The 21,884-nt window shown below is 54.1% G+C and overlaps 1 protein-coding gene and 1 pseudogene across 1 annotated transcript; one reads left to right on the top strand and one right to left on the bottom strand.

The window, feature by feature from the left end:
* The window catches only part of LOC131093377 (uncharacterized), a 1,138,058-nt pseudogene that overhangs the window by 675,420 nt on the left and 440,754 nt on the right, over positions 1-21,884 (bottom strand).
* Positions 16,907-19,310, top strand: LOC131093435 (class II histocompatibility antigen, B-L beta chain-like). The gene is made up of 5 exons (XM_058040603.1): positions 16,907-17,037; positions 17,485-17,772; positions 18,374-18,658; positions 19,060-19,166; positions 19,267-19,310. Exons 1-5 carry the CDS (start codon positions 16,953-16,955, stop codon positions 19,273-19,275), a joined length of 774 nt encoding a protein of 257 aa, XP_057896586.1. The 5' UTR covers positions 16,907-16,952; the 3' UTR covers positions 19,276-19,310.

Genomic DNA, 21,884 nt, shown 5'->3' with positions numbered 1-21,884 from the left:
GGAAGCCCGGAAAAAGGCCCAGATCAAGGAGCAGAGAAAGGCAGAGCTGGAGGACGAGAGGGACTGCGGAAGAGACTGATGAGAGTTGTGAGTTTCTGTTTACAGGACCTGCTCGTGGGACATCCTCGTGACGTGTACATCCCCATTCCAGAGGAAAGTGACAGACCACCAAGCCGCCAGGCAGCGCCTGAGAGACCCACACAGGTGAGACCCAAGCATCAATGGTGTTTCTGTGTGATTTTGCTGTTGGGGCTTGTTGCCAGAGGGCAAGCCAGCCCAGACCACTACCCCCATCGGCCATTCAGGTGGGTCATACAACACCTTAGTAGTGACAAGGTGCTAAAAGAAATCACCACACCAAACGCCCCATCCTTCGTGCTCTGCATTACCAACCTGTTTCCAGGACGACCAAAGGTAGACCCCCATTCCCCACACGCCACACACATGTACCTATCCTACTGGTGCCCAGCTTCAAACCCTGGGAAAAGCTACTGCAATCACCCAGGGTGGGGACATTGTGGGCACTGGGGCTGCGAAACCATTGTCACAGATGCCAGACCGTCAGGGCCTGGGTGGGATCCACAAGAGCCTGACAAATTCTTACAGTTCACCTGGGCACCCACCGGCTGCAAAACACTTGTCTTCCTCCATGGTAACTTTTATCGAAACCACCATAAAATCCCCAAATTTCGAAAATGTACAGGCTACAACATGACAGTTTTGCAGCCACATCACCCTAGCTGGGCAATAGGCAGAGCGTGGACAGTAGTCCTTCAAGGGTCAAAAGAGAGAGTGAATGTGCGAATTATTAGGCTCCAACCGTCGGCACCCCGAGCGGTCGGACCCAAAAAAGTGATTAAAAGCGTGCCGAAAGGGAGAAACGCGACCCACCCCAAAGCCTTGCCCACAAGCGTCGCTGATATCCCGACCGGCCATGCGGAAGCCTTTCAGATAGACCGTTTAGCCGAGTCAGACTTAGACCCAATCCTCCGTATGTTAGAAGCTACCTTCTTATCCCTGAACGAATCTAACCCTAACCTAACCAAATCCTGCTGGCTTTGTTACGATGTCGAACCTCCCTTTTACGAAGGAGTCGCTCTAAACACTCCCTGCAGTTACTCCACAGCAGATGCACCCAACCAATGTAGATGGGACACCCCTCGCAAAGGGATCACCCTGAGTCAAGTCACAGGCCAGGGCAGATGTTTTGGCAATGCAACCCTAGCTAGGCGGAAAGGCAACGTCTGCGCCACTGTTGTCAAACCCAACGGGAAAAACAATAAGTGGTTAGTCCCATCCGCATCTGGGATGTGGGTTTGCCAGCGATCTGGAGTGAGTCCCTGTGTGTTCCTTGCCAAATTCAATGACTCTAACGACTTTTGTGTCCAAGTTCTGATTGTTCCTAGGGTCCTGTACCACGCAGATGAAGAAGTGTATCGCCATTTCGAGGAACCCAGTCGGCTCCACAAAAGAGAAATAGTAACAGGTATAACTATCGCAATACTGCTGGGCCTAGGAGCAGCCGGAATGGCCACAGGAGTCTCAGCCTTGGCGACCCAGCACCAAGGACTGTCACAGCTGCAGGCAACAATTGATGAGGACCTGCAGAGGATCGAGAAATCCATCTCCTTTCTAGAGAAGTCAGTCTCCTCACTCTCGGAAGTGGTCTTGCTGAACAGGCGAGGTCTGGACCTCCTGTTCATGCAGCAAGGGGGCCTGTGTGCCACCTTGAAGGAGGAGTGCTGCTTCTATGCAGATCACATGGGAGTCGTGAGAGACTCCAGGGCAGAACTCCAGAACAGACTGGCTCAGAGACAGAAAGACAGGGAAGCCCAACAGGGTTGGTTCGAGTCCTGGTTCAATCGATCACCATGGCTAACCACCCTAATTTCTACCCTAATAGGTCCTTTGGCAATGCTACTTTTAGCTGTCACCTTCGGACCATGCCTGCTGAACAAGCTAGTCTCATTCATTCAGACCCGCCTAGAACGGGCCAACATCCTGTTCATAGGCCGGCAACAACTGCTGTGAATTCGACCAGGGAACACTGCCAGTCACAAGATTTTCTACCCAGGTTTACCAAACCCCTTTCTCTGTCAACAACCCCATGCTTCATCTCAGTACCTATGTATACGACTACTTCGTTCATTTGTAAAAAAGGGGGGGGAGATGTAGTAGATAGGGTCAGGCGCTTGGAAAATCTCGCGATATCATGGAAAGCAGCAGGATTCCTCTCCCCCTAACGCCTAGTGATAAGGGATCACCCAAGAATGTAGTCCCCCCTAACATTAGTGACTTTCGACTCCTTACTAACCAATTACAGTAAGGTAAGACCCCCTGACGTAGAGAAAAAACTTTCCCAGTATAAAACCCAACGAGACGGGACAATAAAGGTCTTGAACCGTCTACCAGACTGGTGTCTGTGTGTGTTCTTGGCCCAAGTGACCCTGGAGAGTTTGGGTCGCTGTGCCGTTTCCTCAGAACCAGGTCACCTCGCCTTGCATCAGAAGGCAACAGCAACCAAACTCTGGGATAGGGGTGACATCAATTTGCAAATGGAGTTAGGAGTTAAACCTCAGGGCTCAGTGCCTTCTGCTAAAGGAGCAGGATCAACCTCATGACAGGAGGGACAAGACAACAGGATATCATGGGCTTGTGAGGAAGTTATTTGAAATTGCTTGTGAAGAGAATAAGCATTCTGGTGTTAAAAAGTTGTGACATAGCTTGGCCTGTGCAAAAGTATTTTGTAGTAATGTTCCCCCTATTGAAAGAGTGACCAAATTATCCTTTATCTCCTTAAAAAGGAAAAAACCCAGAAGTTTCTCTCCTCAATTTGGTAAAAAGACACCTCACAGGACCTTTGGGACTTCATCTCAAACTTAAGACTACCCAATTGGATAGAAGCCAAAAAGTCCCACCTAAGTAATTCACTAGAAAAAGAAGAGAACAAAAGAAATCATTGTTTTTGTGGGGTGTTTTTAGCAGGAGCAAGAACCTCTTGCTCCTGGCTCAGGTTTTCTCTGCCAAGAGCTTTGTTATTTGCCTTTTATTAAAACTTTCCTGTTTCCAACACTACCTCAGAAGTCATCCTGCTAATTTTATGCCATTTGAAGTAGCTGAGCTATCTTGGGTGTGATAAGTCCTCTAAGAGCTCATGAGACCTGGCTCGAGGAGAAAACTTATCAGTATTTGGTACCACACCTGTCATAACAATGACATCTGCATAGTTATTACCTTCTGCAATAGGGCCAGGTGAACCTGTGTGGGAGCGAACATGCAACACATAAAAATCATGCAGCTGGCTGTTAATTAAAGTCCACAATGTTCTTAACTCTGTAAACAAAAGATAGTTATTAACATGCTTTAAATAGGAAAATTGTCAATGGAATACAACATTGGCAGCATACAAGGAATCAGTTACGGTGTTAAGTGGTTCCTGTGAAAATCACTGAAGGGCATAGTGGATAGCAGCCAATTCTAAAATGTGCACCGAGGCATCCTTTAACATTAACATCCTTTTATGCCACTGGAAAGAGTCACCTTCATGCCAAATCCCTGCACCTTTGTTGGTTTTGCTGGATGCATCTGTAAAAACACCTGGTCTGTTGACAGGGGTCGTGCTGCAGTGATGCTTTGAGTGCAGGAGGAGGTTACCCATCTCTGTCCATAAACGATGTGAGGGATAATGGATAGATAATTGTCCAGAAAAACCTGCAAGCACAATTTGGAAGTTAGTTGCTGTCAGAGTCTTCTTTACTTGCAAGTACGTTGATGGCATGATGATCCTGGCCATTGAGAGTTTGCAATCTGTTTCTACCTTTCTTAACTAAATAAGAGAACATATCATTAACAGTCCACACAGGTTTTGTTGCTATGTGAGGTAAGAATAACCATTCTAACACAGGCAAACGGTCTGTATCATTAGCAAACAATCAAAACAGAACAGCAAAATGTCAAAATTTTTTAGCAATTATGGCAAGGTACACAGATTTATCAGGATCCCCTCTCCAATTCTGTTGGTTTTCTATTGCTTGAGCACAGTGTGCAAGGGCACTTCTAGCTTCTGGGATAAGCTGTCAAAGCGAATGCAGGTGGGGGTTTCCTCTGAGTAAGCCAAACAAAGGATGTGAAAGTTCTGTGGATGTACCCAAAACAGGATGCAGCCAATTCAAAGAACCCAGCAGTTTCTGTAATTCATTTAAAGTGAGGGTGACTTTAACACAAAGCTTTAAAGGCTGAGGTTCTGCATGATTGGAGGTAGGCACAGAAAAGGCAAACAGAGGTACATGATCAGGGTGTAAAGATATGGTGAAATAACAATCTTTAGGTCTAACATTACTAAGGGCCAATTGAATGGCATCATTGTAGCTGATGGAAGAGCACCCATAGCTTCAATAACTGCATTTACTGCCCATTAATAGCTCACCACTTGCCATTTTGCTTAGGTATACAGAATATTGGTGTTCCGGGGGCTAGAAGATGGACAGATATGGCCTAAGGGCAATTGCTGTTCCACAAGCTGTTTTAAATTTAGTAGATGTTCTTTTCATAAGGGCCATTGGTCGACCCATGCAGGGTCTTCAGTCCACCTTGGGAGTTGACATATGTCCAGTATTTGGTTTTGGAACGGCTGATCAATGGCCCCTTTGAAAAAGGTTTTCTGGTGAGGTCAAGTCTATGGTGACAGAGGGACAGAACCAGCAGCGCTGGGCTGGAACTGGTGGCAATGCTGTGTCCCTGGTGCCACCTGCCAAGTGTCCCCATGTCCCTGCAGTGTTGCTGAACTCAGCCAGCACCACCCTGGCCGTGTTCAACCCCTGGAGTGTCCCTGGAGTGTCCCCAAAGTGTCCCCAGTGTGTCCCCAGCAGCCATGGACCCCTGCAAGGTGTGACAATTCCATCAAGGAGGTGGCAGAGTGGACACAGGGGGTGGGGGGAGGGGGCAGGGGGGACAGAGTGTCACAAAGGGCACAGGAGCGTGTGGCAGGATGGGGGCAGGTGACAGAGGAGTGGAGGGGACCAAGGGTGGCAGGGAGACGGCAGAGAGGATGAGTGGCCTGTCAGGGGGGTTGGCAGAGGGGACGAGGAGGTGACAAAGGGATAGAAGGGACAGTAGAGCCCTCCAAGGAGGGGACAAAGGGGATCCTGGGAGGGCACAGGGGCCCACCACAGGTGGCCACAAGCGCCACGGGGTCCCTGACACCTCCTCTTTCCTCTCCCCAGCTGCTAGAGCCACTGGTGGCTACCCTGGGCAAGGTGGTGGCCACACTGACCAGGCCATACAAGTGTGTGTGGCAGCGTGTGTACCCAAAGTCCCTGCTTGCAGCCCTGAGGAACTTCACCTGGCACCTCTGTTAGACCCTGGACCATGGCGATGTCAGCTCCCTGGGCAGATTCAATGTCCTCACTCTGGCCTGGTCCCTGAGAGTCCTCAAGTTCTCCAACATCAACCCACAGGTCTTCTGGGCTGGTGTCTGGCGGGACTTGGTGGCCATGCTCATGGACAGCTGGGTCCAGCTGGCCAGGGAGGCCGCTGATCTCCATGACACCTGCAGGGACACGGATACTGCTGAGGCCGGTGCTGCAGCCACCACCACTGCCCAGGCTGGGGACCCGTGGGACAAGGCCACCCGCCAGGGGATGTCAATGCACACTCTGGTGGCCATAGCCCAGCGGCCTCCAGTGTTTCTGGCCATGAAGGACTTGGCCTTGGCAGTGGCTGCACACAAGGCCCATGTGGCAGTGGCCACCATGAGGTGGTGGCAGCCCCCAAGGCCATGAGAGAGGCCATATTGGCCACCAGTCAGGCAAGGGCAGCCACCAGGAGGGGACAGTGGGCGGGTGTGGCCCTGAGTCCACTGGAATATTGGTGACCGCGTATGACAAAGCCACAGGGTACCCCTGGAAAATGCGGCACCTGCTCGGGGACATTGAGGCTACCCTGGAGGGGACAAAGGAGGCGTCCCACAATGTCTCCAAGGCCTTGGAGGCCCCCATGGCTGGGGCTGAGAAGCTGTGGGAGGCCAGCACTCGCCTGTTCATGCATCACCTGCTGGGGTCACTTGGGGACATCCACAACCTCCTCTTCAGTCCCTATGGTGGCCCCAGCAGCAGCACGGTGGCCGAGCAGTGCCAAAAAGCCATGGAGAACATCCCAAGTCTGCTGCAGGGACAGGGATGTCACCGCTGTGATGTCATTGGGGGTGGTGACATCAGCGCTTATGTCATCTGTGCCCTCCCTCCTCTCCACACAGGATTTGGGACAAAAGTGGGGAATTTTCTGCGAATTTTCATTTATATTCTTGGTGGGAATTCCTGGGGCGATTTCACTGGGGACACTCTGGGGACACTCTGGCAGCACTCAGGGACACGCAGGGACATAGTGGCAGGTCAGGGGGTGAATGAACCCCCTCAGTGCCTTGCAGAAGAGGCAGCTTTCCGCTGTGGCTGCAGCAGAACTGTCTTATAAATGGCAAAATAATAATTGGCTTTTGCATTTCTGTATTGGCTTTTGCACATTGTAATTGATCACAATTATTTTGCTATGGTGCTTGATATTGATATGCATTATTGATAATTCCTTCTATCTACTTGTTAGTACAATATAATCTATCTAGGTTTTTGGCCACTGCAGAGCCTTTTTAATGGTAGCATAATGGTCCCTTGGGGCTCGGTCCTGTCGCCCCCGCCCTGCTATCACCGGGACCCCCCATTGTGACGGTGTTCGCAGGGGTCTTCAGAGGAGGGAAAAGCAGAGGATGCTGACTCCGTGTTTCAGAAGGCTTGACTTATTATTTTATGCTATATATATTATATTAAAACCATACTAAAAGAATAGAAGGAAGGATTTCATCAGAAGGCCAGCTAAGAATGGAAAAAGAATGAATAACAAAGGCTTGTGACTGACCAAGACAGTCCGGACAGCTGGGCTGTGATTGGCCATTAATTAGAAACAACAACATGACACCAATCACAGATGCGCCTGTTGCATTCCACAGCAGCAGATAACCATTGTTTACATTTTGTTTCTGAGGCCTCTCAGCTTCTCAGGAGAAAAAATCCTAAGGAAAGGGTTTTTCAGAAAATATCATGGCTGCACCCCATTATCACCAAGGACACCCCTCAATTTACCAGGGCCTTCCCTGTGGTGAAACGCACAGCTTTAACCAGGGCCCCGTGGAGAATCTGAATAATAGAAATGCTGACACAGCATCAAAGAAACTTCCTGACTCCAGGGACATCCTCCCTATAACTTATCCCTAAAACCATGTAAGGCAATATCTTGTTAACCCTACTATTGGTCACTTATGGTCCCTCCAACCTTTGCCATTGGTCAAGATTGGAACTGGGCCAAGGCTATAAAAGTAGCATAAGTTAGTAGTACCCCTACTAACTTAGAAGAAGAAGTGCTGAGACCCTTCACAAACCCCTCCAATAAAGCCAAACTTGTGGAACAGCCGGCGTCTTCTCCTTCTCCTCTCTCTACTGTCTGCTGGAGCCTCAAGCCAAGGGCAAGCTACCTAGCAAGCAAAGCTGAAATCATAAGAGCTGGCTAATCACTATAAGAGCTGAATATTCCCTGCTTGCTAGGGGCTGATCCGTGGCCTTGGTCTGACCGAGCTGGCCTCTGGCACTCAGTCCTCTTGGGGGCTGAGCTCTGGAGCTGTAATAGCTTGCCCTAGGACAAGACCAATTAAGGCTCATTACTCCCCCATGCACTGGGACCCCTCCTTCACTGCCCCCCCATTCACTGTCCCCCCAAAGTGCTGGGACCACCCTGATCCATGAGCCCCACCCAGAGTGTCAGGACACCCCTTGGCCTCCCCCGAATCCCCAGCCTGCACTGGGCCCTGCCAGGGCCGGGCTGGCTCCAAAACCCTGCGTGGAGCCATTCAATAAATGCCAATCGGTCTTGTAGTCATGCCCATAGAGGGGGAGGACTGCTCACAGCGGTCAGTGGGGAGCGACGGAGCAGGGAGGGGGCAGGGACTGAAAAGAGTTAGAAATGGGACTGTGGGAAATGGGGCGGGGCCCAGTGAGTGATGGCCGATGCGCAGATGAGAGGCCTGGGGGGCTGGAATAGGAGCGTGGGAAGGGGCAGGCAATGAATGGGGTGTGGAAAAGGGGCGGTGCCTGGACAGAAACAAAAGTGGGCGGTGCACAGCAGGTGTGGAATGGGGATGATTCTGGATGATTTTCTCTCCTTTCTCGAACACTTTTGCTGCCATCTTCCCCCACACAATGATGTCATTGATGTACTGCAGCTGTTCTGGAGCTTCACCCTTTTCCAGTGCAGCCAGGATCAGTCCATGGCAGATGGTGGGACTGTGCTTCCACCCCTGGGGCAGTCGGTTCCAGGTGTACTGCACACCCCTCCAGGTGAAAGCAAACTGAGGCCTGCATTCTGCTGCCAGAGAAATCGAAAAAAATGTATTAGCAATGCCAATGGTGGCAAACCACTTTGCTGCAGATGGGGCTGTTGAAGGGTGAGTGGGTTTGGCTGACCATCCCTTGGCACTCCAGCTCATGGATCATTTTGTGGATGGGGATCAACGGCATCCCAATTCATCCAATACTGCCGGCGGTGCACTGTCAAGGTGGCAATTGGTATTTGTTGCAGTTCTCCCCCCACGAGTCCTACTGCAGATGGGTTTTCTGATAGTCCAGCCAAGGTGTTCAACTGCTTTATGATCTCTGGCTCTACAGCAGCTATTCCAAAAGCCCACCTGAGTCCCTTTGGGTCTTTGTAAAGCCATTTCAGAGGAAGTCTATGCCCAGAATACACGGGGCCTCTGGGCAAGTCACAACAGGATGTTTCTGGGAAGGATCCACTCCTTCCCAGTCAGGCTCACCTCAGCTCCCAACAGGGTCAATTGCTGGGATCCCCCCGTCAATGGAAACAGGTTCTGTCCCCACATGCCCTGATGGTATCAGGGTACACTGCGCACCAGTATCAACTAAGGCATTGTATTTTTGTGGTTCTGATGTGCCAGGCCATCGGATCCACACCGTCCAAAAGATCTGGTTTTCCGTGCCTCTCCCTGGCTACAGGCAGGGCCCCCCTTTCCTGGGCATACATGCTAGAGGTACCTTCACTTTAGTGGAACTCCCTTGGTTAGTGTTTCCCTCCTTGAGTTGATGCACCCGTGCTGCCAGGACAGAAGTGGGTTTCCCATTCAACCTTCCCATGTGTCATAGTTTGACCCTGGCACAATGCCAGCGCCCCCATGAGAATACCCTCTCCCTGGTGTCTGCTGTAAGATGTTACCAGGAATAAGCAAAGCAGGCTCCTGCTTAGAAATAAAGAAAACTTTATTAACTAAACTACAAGAAAAGAAAAAAAGAACCACAAGGAAAATGAAAACTTTACAAAAGCATTTTCCTCCTCCCACCCACCAAATTTCCCAATGCAATACATTCCCCCCAAATCACCAACTCTCAGTCCGGCACCACCCTTTAGAATACTCAATCTTCAATTCATCAAGAGGAGAGGAGTCCTTCTTGCACCATAGGCTTCCCCTGGAAACACGCTGAAACCTCGTGTGCTCCCATGTCACTCAGCACTGCCCGGAAAATCCTTTGCCATCGTGACATCTTCCTTCCATGCCCAGTGCTCTCACCACTGTGCATGGACCAGAGCTTCTTCTAGGGTTGTCTTTCAAGGATGTCTTGTCTCACTCCAAAAAGGCACAGTCTCTCCTTGGGGACATCTGTCCCCCCCAAATTTTTTGCACCCCTGGGGCTGAGGGGTACCTATTACAGCGACCTGTGTGGGCGCTGCTGGTGAGAGAGAGACGGTGAATATTGTATCTTGATCAGAAGGCTGATTTATTAAGATATTATATATAATACATTATGACTATACTAAATAGAATATAGAGAGAGGTTTGCAGAGCTGCTAGCTAAGCTAAGAATAGATAGAAAAGAATCCCAAACAAAGCTGTGTCCAGGGACTCAGTCCCCTAGCTTGTACTGGTGATTGGCCCTTAATTATAAACATAGGAAATGAACCAATCAAGGTGTCCCTGTTGCATTCCACAGCAGCTGATAATAATTGTTTACCTTCTCTTCGGGGGCCTCTGGCCTCCCGAAGATGCAGAAATCCAAAAGAAAGGATTTCTGTGGAGAAATGTCTGCGACAGGTACCCACACTGAACCCTCCTGGTTCTGAGGCACTCCCTCCCCCTAAATGCAGTCTCTGTGTCACAGGAAAAAAATGGTTCCATCTATGGCCACACAAGAAAAGTCCAGCCAAAAGGCCACTCCGTCATCTCTCCCCCGCACTCAAGAGTCTTCTGCACTTCCCTCGTGGCCCATCCCCTCTTATCTCATCTCTTATCTCTCTTCTCATTCAGCTCCAGGAGGACCAGCATTTGCAAGGTTTCTATCATGCAAGAAAAGGGTTAAAAATTTCAGTCTCGTGCCTGTCTGGAGCTCCGGAACTCCCACGCTGCACACTGCCCTGCCGGGCACCTTCTCGCTGCACCTCCTCCTTCTCCTCCTGGGCCGGCACCGGCACCGCTATCAAATTCAGATGCTGGCTCTCCCTCTCTCTCTGCCCTGCAGGGAGGGGGGGGGGGTGGCTGCCCGATGTCTCTTGGCACTCTTCCACCCTTCCATCCTCAAGGGCCTCCTCACCTCCCATCTCTGTCCAGGCCCAGGCCTACCACATGGCTGCCCCTCTCCCGCCCAGCAGCAGCAGCTGGGCAGGAGAGGGAGATCCAACCTCTTTCCCTCGAAGTCCCAAGACAGCTTCCCAGAGGAGCAGCTCTGGTTTTTAACCCCTGTGTGTTCTCAGACGTGTCTCCAAACCTCAGTGGCTACATCAGGTGCCAATGTCAAAACCTGAGCATCTATTGGTAACCACAGCATATCCCAAAAAAACCCCTTACTTCCTGTCAGTGAAACCACGACAAAATTGTACTCTATCAAAATCAGTGTGTCTAAGAAAAACTTGCAGAAGTCAATACATAATAGCAAAAGCCAACACTACCCAGTTATTTATAACAAACCCAGGGCAGGTTTTTCCCTTGCATGGAGCGCTTGGGCCTTCCCCGGGCCCCTTCTGCCCTCGTGCAGAGCCGGTGGCATTTTCCAGCACACCCAGTTTGTAACCAAGAGCCGGGTGCAGCCCAGAAGGCTCCAAGCGCCTCCTTCCAGGCTGACTCTGCAGGGGCCGAGGTTGCTCTGGGCTCTGCCAGGGCTCTGCTGGGGCTCAGCTCTGGGCCAGGCTGGGCCCGCTCTCCCCTCACATTGCTCCGGGCAGCTGAGGGACAGCGGGAGGAGGAAGGGACACGGCAAGGCAGTTGAGGGTTAAGAGAGTTTTTATTCAAACAACTGCCATAACAAACAGGCTGTCCTAACTCCCATAACTAACTACCAGTGCTAACTACCATAACTAACTACCAGTGCTAACTACCATAACTAACTAGTTGTCCTGACTACTGTAACTGAAAGCTGTCCTCAAGGGCTTCATCTCCTCTGCTGCTCCCTCAGTTGCTTCACTGCAGTGATCAGAGGTGTCAGGCTGGAGAGAGGCTTGGCTGATGATAAAAATGGGTGCTGCCCAAAGGATAAAGAGGAAAGAAATGAACTGTTACTTTCCAGAGTCAAGTTCCTCACAGGCTCTGTTGCAACAGGACAAAGGGAAATGCTTTGAAACTCAGGAGAGGGAAGCAGGCTCAGATTAGATCTAAGGAAGAGTTTTTTAACCAGCAGAATGGGGAAACACTGACAGAAGGTACCCAGAGATGTGGGAGGTGCCTCCTCCCTGGAAACATCCAAGCTCAGGTCAGGCAGGGCTCTGGGCCCCCTGAGCTGCTTGAAGATGTCCCTGCTCGCTGTGGGGCACCAGGCCCAGATGAGCTCCAAAGGAGCCTGCCAAGCCACAGCAGGCGAGGATTCTGCTTGCTCTGCGTGTGGAACGCAGCCAGACTGGAGACTGTCGGAGGGGGCCCCACAAGAAAACCCCTCCCTGGCGCTGCTGCTTCCCCTGCAGCCCCTGGCCCTCAGCTGCAGCAGCTCCTGGGCAGCCCAGCGCCGCTCCTCGTCCGGCTCCAGGCTGCACTCGAGGCAGTCCCGCAGCAGAGCCGACAGGCGCCGGGGCTCCTGCAGCTGCGGGGTCCCGTTCTGCCGGATCAGAGCGCGAGCCTGCAGGGAAAGCAAACTCAGCGCTCTGCCAGCTCCCTTCACACCCACACGGGCTCACATCCACCCCGGGGCCTCAGCCCCAGCTCCAGGGGCACTTTCCTCCCTGCCACAGATGCTGCTCAAAGCTCATTTTGCTATGCCAACCAAAAAACCCAAACCCTGGGGCTGCCACAGCCACTGCAACATCCAAATGATCTCGCCTTGAGAGCCAGTTCCATTGGCTGACTCTGTTAGTAGGAAGCTCCATCAGAAATAGCACATTTTGCATCTCCAAATATGGACACCAACTTTACAGGCCACTTTCCAGAGTCAGTGTGGTCTGCCTGTGTTATTTCAGAGGATTCTTACATCAAGTGCATCTCTGCAGTGCCACTGACACTCAAGTAAATGCATTCCTGATGCCCCATCCCAGAAACTGTCAGGCAAGAAACAGGAGGTTTGTGATGCTGAAAGCTCAGGCTTGGTGACCCAGATAAAGTAGCTTGGACTAGGAAAGAAATATGTTAGACTATGGGGATGTTAAACAATCATCTTCATGTTCTCAACAAGTTTCCCAGTGAGAAGAATCAGGGGAGAGATCATCTTGCAAAATGTCTTTTAGAAGCTCCTGCAGAAAACTTGTTGTGTTTGGGGCTGGGATTTGGGGGTGGTTTGTGGTTTTCTTGCAAGGTAACATTAGACCTGATGCACTTGCTTCACATTTCCAGGTCATCTTTACAGCCAGATGAGCTGCAACAACATAAATCCCAAAGCAAATTGTTGCTGGAGACTGAAGAACATTCATCTGTGTTGAGGCTGGAGTCCTCTGGGAATTCCCTTCCCATGTGCAGAAACCTCCAGCTGCTGCTCCCAGTGCAGGGTCCCCCTGTGCTCACAGGCCTCTGCAGCCACTGCAGAATTTGCCTCTTACCATGGCCGCCGTTTCCCTGAAGTAAGGAGGTTCTCCTTCCACCATCTCGATGGTCACAGTGCCAAAGGCCCAATGTCCACCTTGGGGCCATAAGGAGATCTGGTCACAACTTCTGGGGCCATCCAGTGAGCCGTGCCCACCATGGAGCTGCGCTGGTCCTGCTCAGGGCTGAGCTGAGCGCAGAGGCCAAAATCAGCTGAGGACAGAAACAAACCCTGTCAAAGGCAGCTGCAATGAGGAAACCAAGCACCAAGACTCCCCACTCTCAATCTGAGAGTGCAGTCGTGAAGTCAGCTGGAAAAGCCCTCAGGGCTGTAAGCCAAGGAAAGATGGAACTGGACCCTTCAAGAAACCCTCAGCTTTCATGCAGTGGCTTTTACTGATTCCCTTGGAGCTTTAGATTCCCACTGCAGCCCCTCTGGCAGGGCCATAGGCAGAGCAAAGGCACTGCTGGCACCCTGCTCCTCTGCTGAGCTCTCTGCAGGGGCAGCCGCTCTCAGCTGGCAGCAGGGGCCGGGCAGTGCCCCCAGCAGCCCTTGTGGGGCTCTGGCTCTCCCTGGGAAGCAGCCCCACACCCGCAGCCCAGGAGCGCCGTGCCTGGCCAGGAACACCCATCCAGCCTGACAGAGCCGTCCATGCCCAGGAGGATGTTGGAGCTCTTCAGATCCCTGTGGATCACCCTCTTGGAATGGAGGAAATCCAGGCCCTGCACACACTGAGAGAGAACAATGTGGTAAATAGGTGTGATTCATGCTGATAAAATTGAAACAGTCATCAATATTGATACAGTAATTAATATTTGGAAATAATAAAACAGTTAAAAGTTGTAATGCCAAAGAAAAAAGGGAGAGGAGGGGCTCTACCCCCTCTCCTGGCAGATGTTCAAGGATAGGAGGAAAAATCAAGAGAGAACAGTTACTAAAAATTAACTGAGAGAAGTGAACATCTGGTTTGGTCCCAGGAAAATGCCCGCTATAAGAGATTTATTGCTTTGATGCTAAAATGTAGTAATATCTTAGTTTTGGCTTACATTATCCTGGCTTGGTGCTCATGTGTAACCCAAAGGTGAATTAAAGGACAATGAAGAAGACTATATGGCCTTCATCAGTGACGACCCCCAAAGACTTGTGCGACCACCAAACCGAGTGGTGGCGCATGCGTGGTAAAGGTGGTGAGGAGGGCGGAGACAGAAAAGTGACGAACAGAAAATAGGAGGAGATGGCATTGACACATGGCATATAAGGGGGGACTTTCACTTGGCAAGCTTGTACGTGAAGTGGCAAGGGTCATTGAACCCTGCCCTCCATACCCCGCGGTTGTTTTTGCTTATGTGCTATTATTTGAACCATATTATCCCTTATTTATATATTTGCTAAACTATTTGATTAAAATTGCTGCTACCTTAAATATTGTTTGGGTTTTTTTTATGATGGGATAATTGGGCAAACATAACACCTGCAAGCACAGAAGGACACCTGTCAGGGCTGGGCTGGCTGCTGAGAATGCCTCGGGCAGGAGGATCCTCCGGCAACAAGCCCAGAGCCACTCTGGGCACTGAGGCCTCCGTGTCCCACAGCAACGGGAACACCATGGGGACGTGGCGCTGTTCCTGCGACATCCCAGCAGCAGCTCACGCAGAAACCACCTGGAAGGTTCTCCTGTGTCACAAAGGAGCACAAAGAACCCTCCCAGGGCACAGCCGATGGCCCGAAGGGTGCAAGAGAAACTCGGAAAATGCAGCAAACAAGGACACCCCATAGCCCAGCCTGAACACTGAGGAGGAAAAAGGAGGGCACCAAACCAAAAGAAACGTGACCTTTAGTCACTGATACTTCTGACTAAAAGCAGCAAGCCTTGTTCCGTCTGGGATCTTTGTTCTAGTTCTAAAAACGAGCAAGGTTCCCCACTCTAAATACACAGAAGGCAGGAACTGGGGAGGAGGTGGGGTTAGGAAGGAGGAGGAGGAGAGACAGAGAGAGGAAAAGGAGGAGCAGGAAGAGGAGGAGCAGGAGCAGGAACAGGAGGAACAGGAGGTTCCAGTGCCCCCTGTGGCCGCAGCCGCGGGACCATCGCCCCCAGCTTGCCCTGCAGGTGAGCGGGGAGGGGGAGCTCGTCCCAAATCCATTGGGTGGTCCCTGAGAGGGTTTTTTATTGGGGTGTGTTTGGAGCTCACAGATTGTGAAACTGACCCCAAATATCACCTGGTGTCCCTGGGAGGTTTTTTTCTCTGAGTGTGTAGGTTTGGATCTTGCAGGAGCCCAAAGCTGAGCCCCTTGGGGGATCTTTGGGGGCCCACATGGCCATTGCCCAGTATGGACTGGGGAGGACATTGGTCCTGGGGACCCCCAGGAGAGCAGAGGAGGGGAACCCCTGGGACCCCCAGAGTGGGGAGAGCAGAGAGGGGCGATCCCAGAGCTGGGGGACCCCGGCAGACTGGAAAGGGGGGGAGCCTGGAGAGGAGGGACCCCTGGGATCCCTGGGATCGCACAGCAGAGCATCAGGGGAGAAGGGCCCCCATGGACCCCCAAAAGCCCCTGGATCATCCCTAAGAAGGACGCTGGACAATGGAGAACCCCTGGAACCATTGGACCCCCATGATCCTGAGGAAAGGAAACTTCTGGAACCCAAAAAGTGGAGAGATCAGCAATAGGGAACTCCTGAGAGAGCTTTTTCGGGCTGAATCTTGACCTTGTGGAGATTTTTATGGACACAAGACTCCTGCTGAGTTCCAGAGATGGACCTGGCCAGGAGGAGCCTCTACTCCAAGGCGCTCCCACCTTGGTTTCCCCCAAGCCAGGGTTTGTCATTCCCAAGCTGTGGCCGGATGGAGGAGGAGGAAAAGCCCCAGAGATCCCTCACAAGGAGGGGCTGCAAACCCAGCCCAGGGAGGTGTGGGGAGGAAAGAGCTTCCCTGAGCCAGGAAGGCGGCTGGAGATGCAGCCAGAGCTCAGAGCTGGTGGAGCCTCATGGCAGGGAGAAGCCCCACAAGTGCTTGGAATGTGGGAAGGGTTTCAGCTCCAGCTCCACCCTGAAGGAACACCTGAACATCCACACTGGGGAATGGCCCTAGGAGTGTTTGGAATGTCAGAAGAGCTTCAGGTGGGATTCAGAGATTGTCACTCACCAGCACTTCCACATCAGTTAGAGGTCCTGTGAGTGTCCCGAGTGTGGGAAGAGCTTCATGCGCTACTCCAGCTCCATCCCCCATGGGAGGATCCGCGCTGGATGATCCCCAGTGACCCCCGTTGGGCAGAGCCCTGGTGACCCCTGTTCTGGGTGATCCGTGTTGGGCAGGAGGAAAGTGTTGGGAGATTTCTTTCCCTTCTCCTTGTGCTGCTGTGATTTGGTTGGTAATAAATTCCCTCCGTGTGCCCAGGCCGGGTCTGTTGTGCCCGTGCGGGATTTGCTGAGGGATCTCTCCCGGTCCTTGTCCCCACGCAGGAACCCTCGGTTCCATTTTCTGTCCCTGTGCGGCTGCGGGGGGCAGGGACAGAGCGGCTCTGGGGGTGCCTGGCATCGGGCCAGCGTCACCGCTCGCCACGGGCAGCCCTGAGATGCCGCGCACCTGGGCACGCATTGCTGGGCTCACCTGAGCTCCCACCTGCCCAGCGCCCCAAGGTTCCCCCTGCCCAAAAAACCCCCAGCCCGGGGCTGCAGCGTCCCGGAAAGTCCTCAGCCAATGGCAGCGCAGGCAGGAGGCGGCACAGCCAATGAGAGCTCGGGGCGTTGGATTGCCTCTTCGGTTGCCGGGCAGAGCCCGTGGCCGATCGGTGCCCAGAAGCGGCGGCAGCCAATGAGAGCGCGCGGCGCTGCCGAGCCCGCCCTGCTCCGGACTGGCGCTCCCAGCGCAGCGCGGCTGCTTTGGGGCTGCTGCTCCCTGCCCGGCCCCGGCCATGGGGCGAGGGGCGGCAGCTGGGGCCCTGCTGGTGGCACTGGTGGTGCTGGGAGCCCCCCCGGCTGCGGGCGCGGAGCTCTCGGGTGAGCGGGGGCGGGAGGCGCTGGGACGGGGGGGAGAAGGGGGAAAAGGGGGCGAAGGGGGGAGCCCGGAATGGAGGGGGAGGAGGAGGGGACCCCCCAAAGGGAGAGCGGGACGGGCTGAGGGGTGGGGGGAGGGGTGTGAGAGGGTGGGGAAGGGGGGAAAACGGGAGGTGGGTCGCCAAAACTGATCCCGAGGGGGCTGGGTATCGGGGGATTTGTGGTGAAATGGCCCCGCAAAAGTCATTTGGGAGCGGTCGGAGGTGGGAGGGGAGCGGATGTGAAAGAGGAAATGGGGGAAGGGTGGCAAAGAGGAAGCGGCAGCGCGGGCAGGAGGGTCCCATGGCGGCCGTGGGGCACAGCGGGTGCGGAGTCGGGATCCAGGGTGGCCCCCGGAGCGCTGGGGGCGTGCTGGGGGGACCACCCCGGATCTGTGTTCTGCACTCACAGAAGTGTTCCAGGAGATGAGAACGAGAGAGTGTCACTTCATTATTGGTATGGAGAAGGTGAGGTTCGTGAGGAGGTACATCTACAACCGGAAGCAGTACATGATGTTCGACAGCGACGTGGGGGTGTTCGTGGGAGACACCCCCTATGGGGAGACACAGGCTCGGTGCTGCAACGGAATCCCGGAAATACTGGAGGATAATCGGGCTGCGGTTTACACGTTCTGCCGGGCCGGCTGCGAGCTTGCTGCCCCGTTCCTCACGGGGCACCGAGATGAGCGCGGGGCAGAGCGTGTCCCCTCGGGCCCTGCCCTGCCAATGACCCTGGAGCCCCTCAAAACGTCTCTGAGAATCAGCCCAGGGCCCTCAGCCCGCCTTCGGAACAACCCCGGGGCCTCCTGTCCCACCCAGTGACCCCCGTGGCTCTCCCAGTCCGTCCCAGTCCATCCCTGGGCCTGCCCGGCGTGTCCATCCCGGTTGTCCGTGTAGCCGGCTCCTTTCAGCCAATGAGAGCGCGTCTCTCTGGTGACTCATCGGTTGCCATGCAGAGTCCCTGGCGCTCAAATCCCGAGGGCCCCGCGCTGGACTCGGCCTCCCAGTGCCGCGCACTTCATTCCCAGTTAATTCCAGGGCCACCAAAATCCCTCTGAGTGCCATCCTAGTTGCTCTCAGTACTTCCAAAGTCCCTCCCTCCTCTTCTCAGCCTATTCCAAATCCATTAAAAACTAATTCCCAGTTCATTCTCCGTTCAAGCCCGGACGTCCAACATCCGTCCCAGCGCGCCCCACCCTGTCCCATCTCTCTCAGCGCCACCCCAATCGCTCCCAGTCCCTCCCTAGCCCATTCCCAGTCCCTTTCCAGCCAAACCCAGCCCTCTCCTCTCTCTCTCCCAGTGCCCCCCAGCGTGTCCATCTCGCTGGTGCCCCGCTCGAGCTCCCAGCCCGGCCCCGGCCGCCTGCTCTGCTCCGTGATGGATTTCTACCCTGCTGCCGTCCAGGTGAGGTGGTTCCAGGGCCAGCAGGAGCTCTCGGGGCACGTGGTGGCCACCGACGTAGTCCCCAACGGGGACTGGACACACCAGCTGCTGGTGCTGCTGGAAACGCCGCCCCGGCGCGGGCTCAGCTACAGCTGCCAGGTGGAGCACGTCAGCCTGGAGCAGCCCCTGAGGCGGCACTGGGGTACGGGGGAGCCCCTGGGGGCGCTGGCAGAGCCGCTGGGCTGTGCTAGGAGCTACTGGGAGGGAGCTGGAGAGAGCCGGGCTGGAAGTGGGAGAGGGGCTGGGGGCTGGGCAAGGGCTGGGAAGGGGTTTGGGGGATGCTGGGGAGGGTGGGATGGGCTTGGAGGGGTCCTGGTGGGCACTGGGAGGGAGTTTGGGGGTGCTGGGTGTGACTGGGAGGGAGTTTGGGGGTGCTGGGTGTGACTGGGAGGGAGTTTGGGGGCGCTGGGAGCAAAGGGCAGGGGGTTTAGAGGATGCCGGTTGCGACTGGAAGGGACTGGAATGAGCCTGGAGGGGGCGCTCGGAGCGCCTTGGTGTGTCGGTGAGAGATTTTGGGGGTGCTGAGCCCTGCGGACCCCCCAGAGATGCCGCCGGACGCCGCCCGCAGCAAGATGCTGACGGGCATCGGGGGCTTCGTCTTGGGCTTCGTCTTCCTGGCGCTGGGGCTCGGCTTCTCCCTGCGCAAGAAGGTCAGGGCGGGTGCCGGGGGTGGCGTCCCCGCCGTGGCGGAGCGTGTGCGCTCCCGCCGGGGCCCCCAGCCCGGTGTCACCCCCTTTTCTCTGCCCACAGAGCTCCTGAGCCGGCGGCGGCCGCAGCCCCTCCCCGTGGGCTCGGGCCCGGCCGGGACCCCCCGCTCCTTCCCCGCTCTGCTGATTTTGGGGGGTCCCGTGTCCCCCCCAGCCCCGCTGGCGCTCTGCCCCCGCCCAGTGCCTGCTCCCAGTGCTCCCAATAAAGCTTCCCAGTTGGGCCCGGGCCCGTTTATTGGGGGTGATGGGGAGGGGTTTGGGGGGCGGCGGATTTGGGCAAAGGGAGGGGGACAAAGGGTGGGGGCTGGGCCCGGGGGGAGCGGGAAGAGGAGGTGGAGGAGGAAGAAGAGGAAGAGGAAGAGGATGGATCAGGAGAAACGCCGGAGAGAGGAGGAGAAGGAGGCAGGATAAGAAATGAGGAGGAGGTGGGGGAAGGAGGAACTGGAAAGAAGAAGAGGAGGAAGAAGAGCAGCAGCACCAGAACCTCGCCGTTTTTCCACCCCCCCAGAGCTGCAGCCCCCCCGGCCCCATCAGCATCGCTCCCTCCCCACATCCTGCACTGAGCAGGGAGGGAGAGCTCAACCCTTATTAGGAATATCTAATTAGGTTAAAATAACTAATACATTTAATTTTAATAAAATGTTATTTTAATTTATGAAAACATCATATAACTTAAATTTATATAATTTAAGAAATAATTTTATATTTGTGAGAGAGTCGGTTCCGAATTTTCCCTCATCTGCCTCAGGATCGTCATTTGGGGACCACCAAGAAAAGACCGCCCCTGTCTTAAATCTCTGGCTCCAAAGGAGAAAGTCACATGCCAACAATGCCCTAGATCTGAGAGCGTTGCTAAGCCATTGTTCTCACAGGTGATGTTTGCTGTGTGCTACACTGAGCCCAAGGAGAAGAAGAAGGGGGTGTCGCAGACATTTCTTCACAGAAATCCTTTCTTTCGGATTTCTGCGTCTTCTGGAGGCCAGAGGCCTCAGAAGAGAAGGTAAACAATTATTATCAGATGCTGTGGAATGCAACAGGGGTATCTTGATTGGCTCATGCTTCTTGTTTATAATTAAGGGCCAATCACATAATGCAAGCCTGGGACCGAGTCCTTGGGCACAACTTTGTTATAGATTCCTTCTATCTATTCTTAGCTTAGCTTAGCAGCTCTGCAACCTCTCTCTTTATTCTTATTAGTATAGTTATAATGTATTATATATTATATATCAATAAATTCAGCTTTCTGATCTAGAAACAAGTTTCACCGTCTCTCTCTCACCAGCAGCGACCCACTCAGGACGCTGTAATAAGGGGGCACCGTGCCCTTGTTGCAACAACAGCCTTGGGAGCTGTCCCACCTCTCGGCCTGGCTGGACTTCTCCTGAGTTTCAGGTGGTCCCCCCACAGAAGACCCTCACCTGTTTCACAACCACCGTGACAGACAGACTGAGATGGAAGGAGCCTCTCCATCAAGGACTGAGACATGGAACCCCCATGTGAAAAGGCCCCTCTGCTCCTTCCAAGGACTGGTACTGAAACCCCCAGCCCGGGGCAGGTGTGTGGGGGAGGCAAGCTGACCAAAGCGAGATGTTTGCCTGCAGGTTGTGACCGCTGGACCAAGAAGACAATGGCTCTCGGTTACTGCTGAGAGCATGGACTACCTGTTACATCTATTCCTTAATTTCCAATAGAGTTATCATAATAAAAACCTCTGAGTTAGAGAGAGACTTTGAGATCTCCCCGACGCAACAGGCGGGTCCTCGACTGGACTGGACCAAAGGACTTTGTCTCTACGTTTGGCAGCCCTATTCCCTCTCTTCCTCTGTCTTTTTCTCTCCCTTAATCCCTCTATCGCATTTTGCTGTGGTCATTCAATAAAGGTGCATTTGTTTCAATTATCATTGCAAACCTCCTTGTACCATGTCAGTTCTTTTTGCACCCTTAGATGAAATCCATGAACCATCACGAAACCCGTCCGTGACAACGGATCGTGACACCCCTCGAGGACCCCTCCCCAAATTCCCCCCATAGCCCCCCCAGCACCCCCAGACCCCGCTAAAACCTCCTCAAGTTCCCCCCAGACCCTCCCCAAATCCCCCCCAAACCTCCTCAAGACCCCTCCCCAAATTCCCCTCACGACCCCTCACCTGTCCCTGCGCCTCCTCAGCAGCTCCCGGAGCCCCCCGTCCTCTCCCAGCGCCTCCCCCGCTCTCTCCAGCGCCTCCCGAAGGACCCGCCCGAGCCCGGGGCGGCTCCCGGGGGGCCCTGAGGGGGTCCCGGGGACGAGGTGGGGGGGGGAGGGGGCGCCCGCTCCATGCCCGGCCTCGGGGTCAAGGGGCGTTGCTTTCAGCTCGGCTCTGATTGGCTGGAGCAGCGCGGAGAGCACGGGAGTTGGTGACGGGAGACGCCCGGTGATTGGTTGGTTTCGTAGAGGGAGTGGGGGCATGGTGATTGACAGGAGATGGGCGGGGCAGGCGGGCTCTGCTGAAGGCAGGCGCGCGGTGATTGGTTGAATAGAGGCAAAGAAGGCGGGAATTGCTGAGGGAAGACGCCCGGTGATTGGTCGGTTCAGGTCGAGAGCGGCGAGAGTAGCTGAGAGGAGGAACGCGATGATAGGTTTGTTCGGTGTGTGAGAGGCGGGCATGTCTGAAGGGAGGCATG

Source organism: Melospiza georgiana, chromosome 25 (genome assembly GCF_028018845.1).
Source record: "Melospiza georgiana isolate bMelGeo1 chromosome 25, bMelGeo1.pri, whole genome shotgun sequence".
Lineage (NCBI taxonomy): Eukaryota > Metazoa > Chordata > Aves > Passeriformes > Passerellidae > Melospiza > Melospiza georgiana.
Note: the sequence above shows the minus strand (reverse complement) of the source record. Positions and strands in the feature narration are given on the sequence as shown.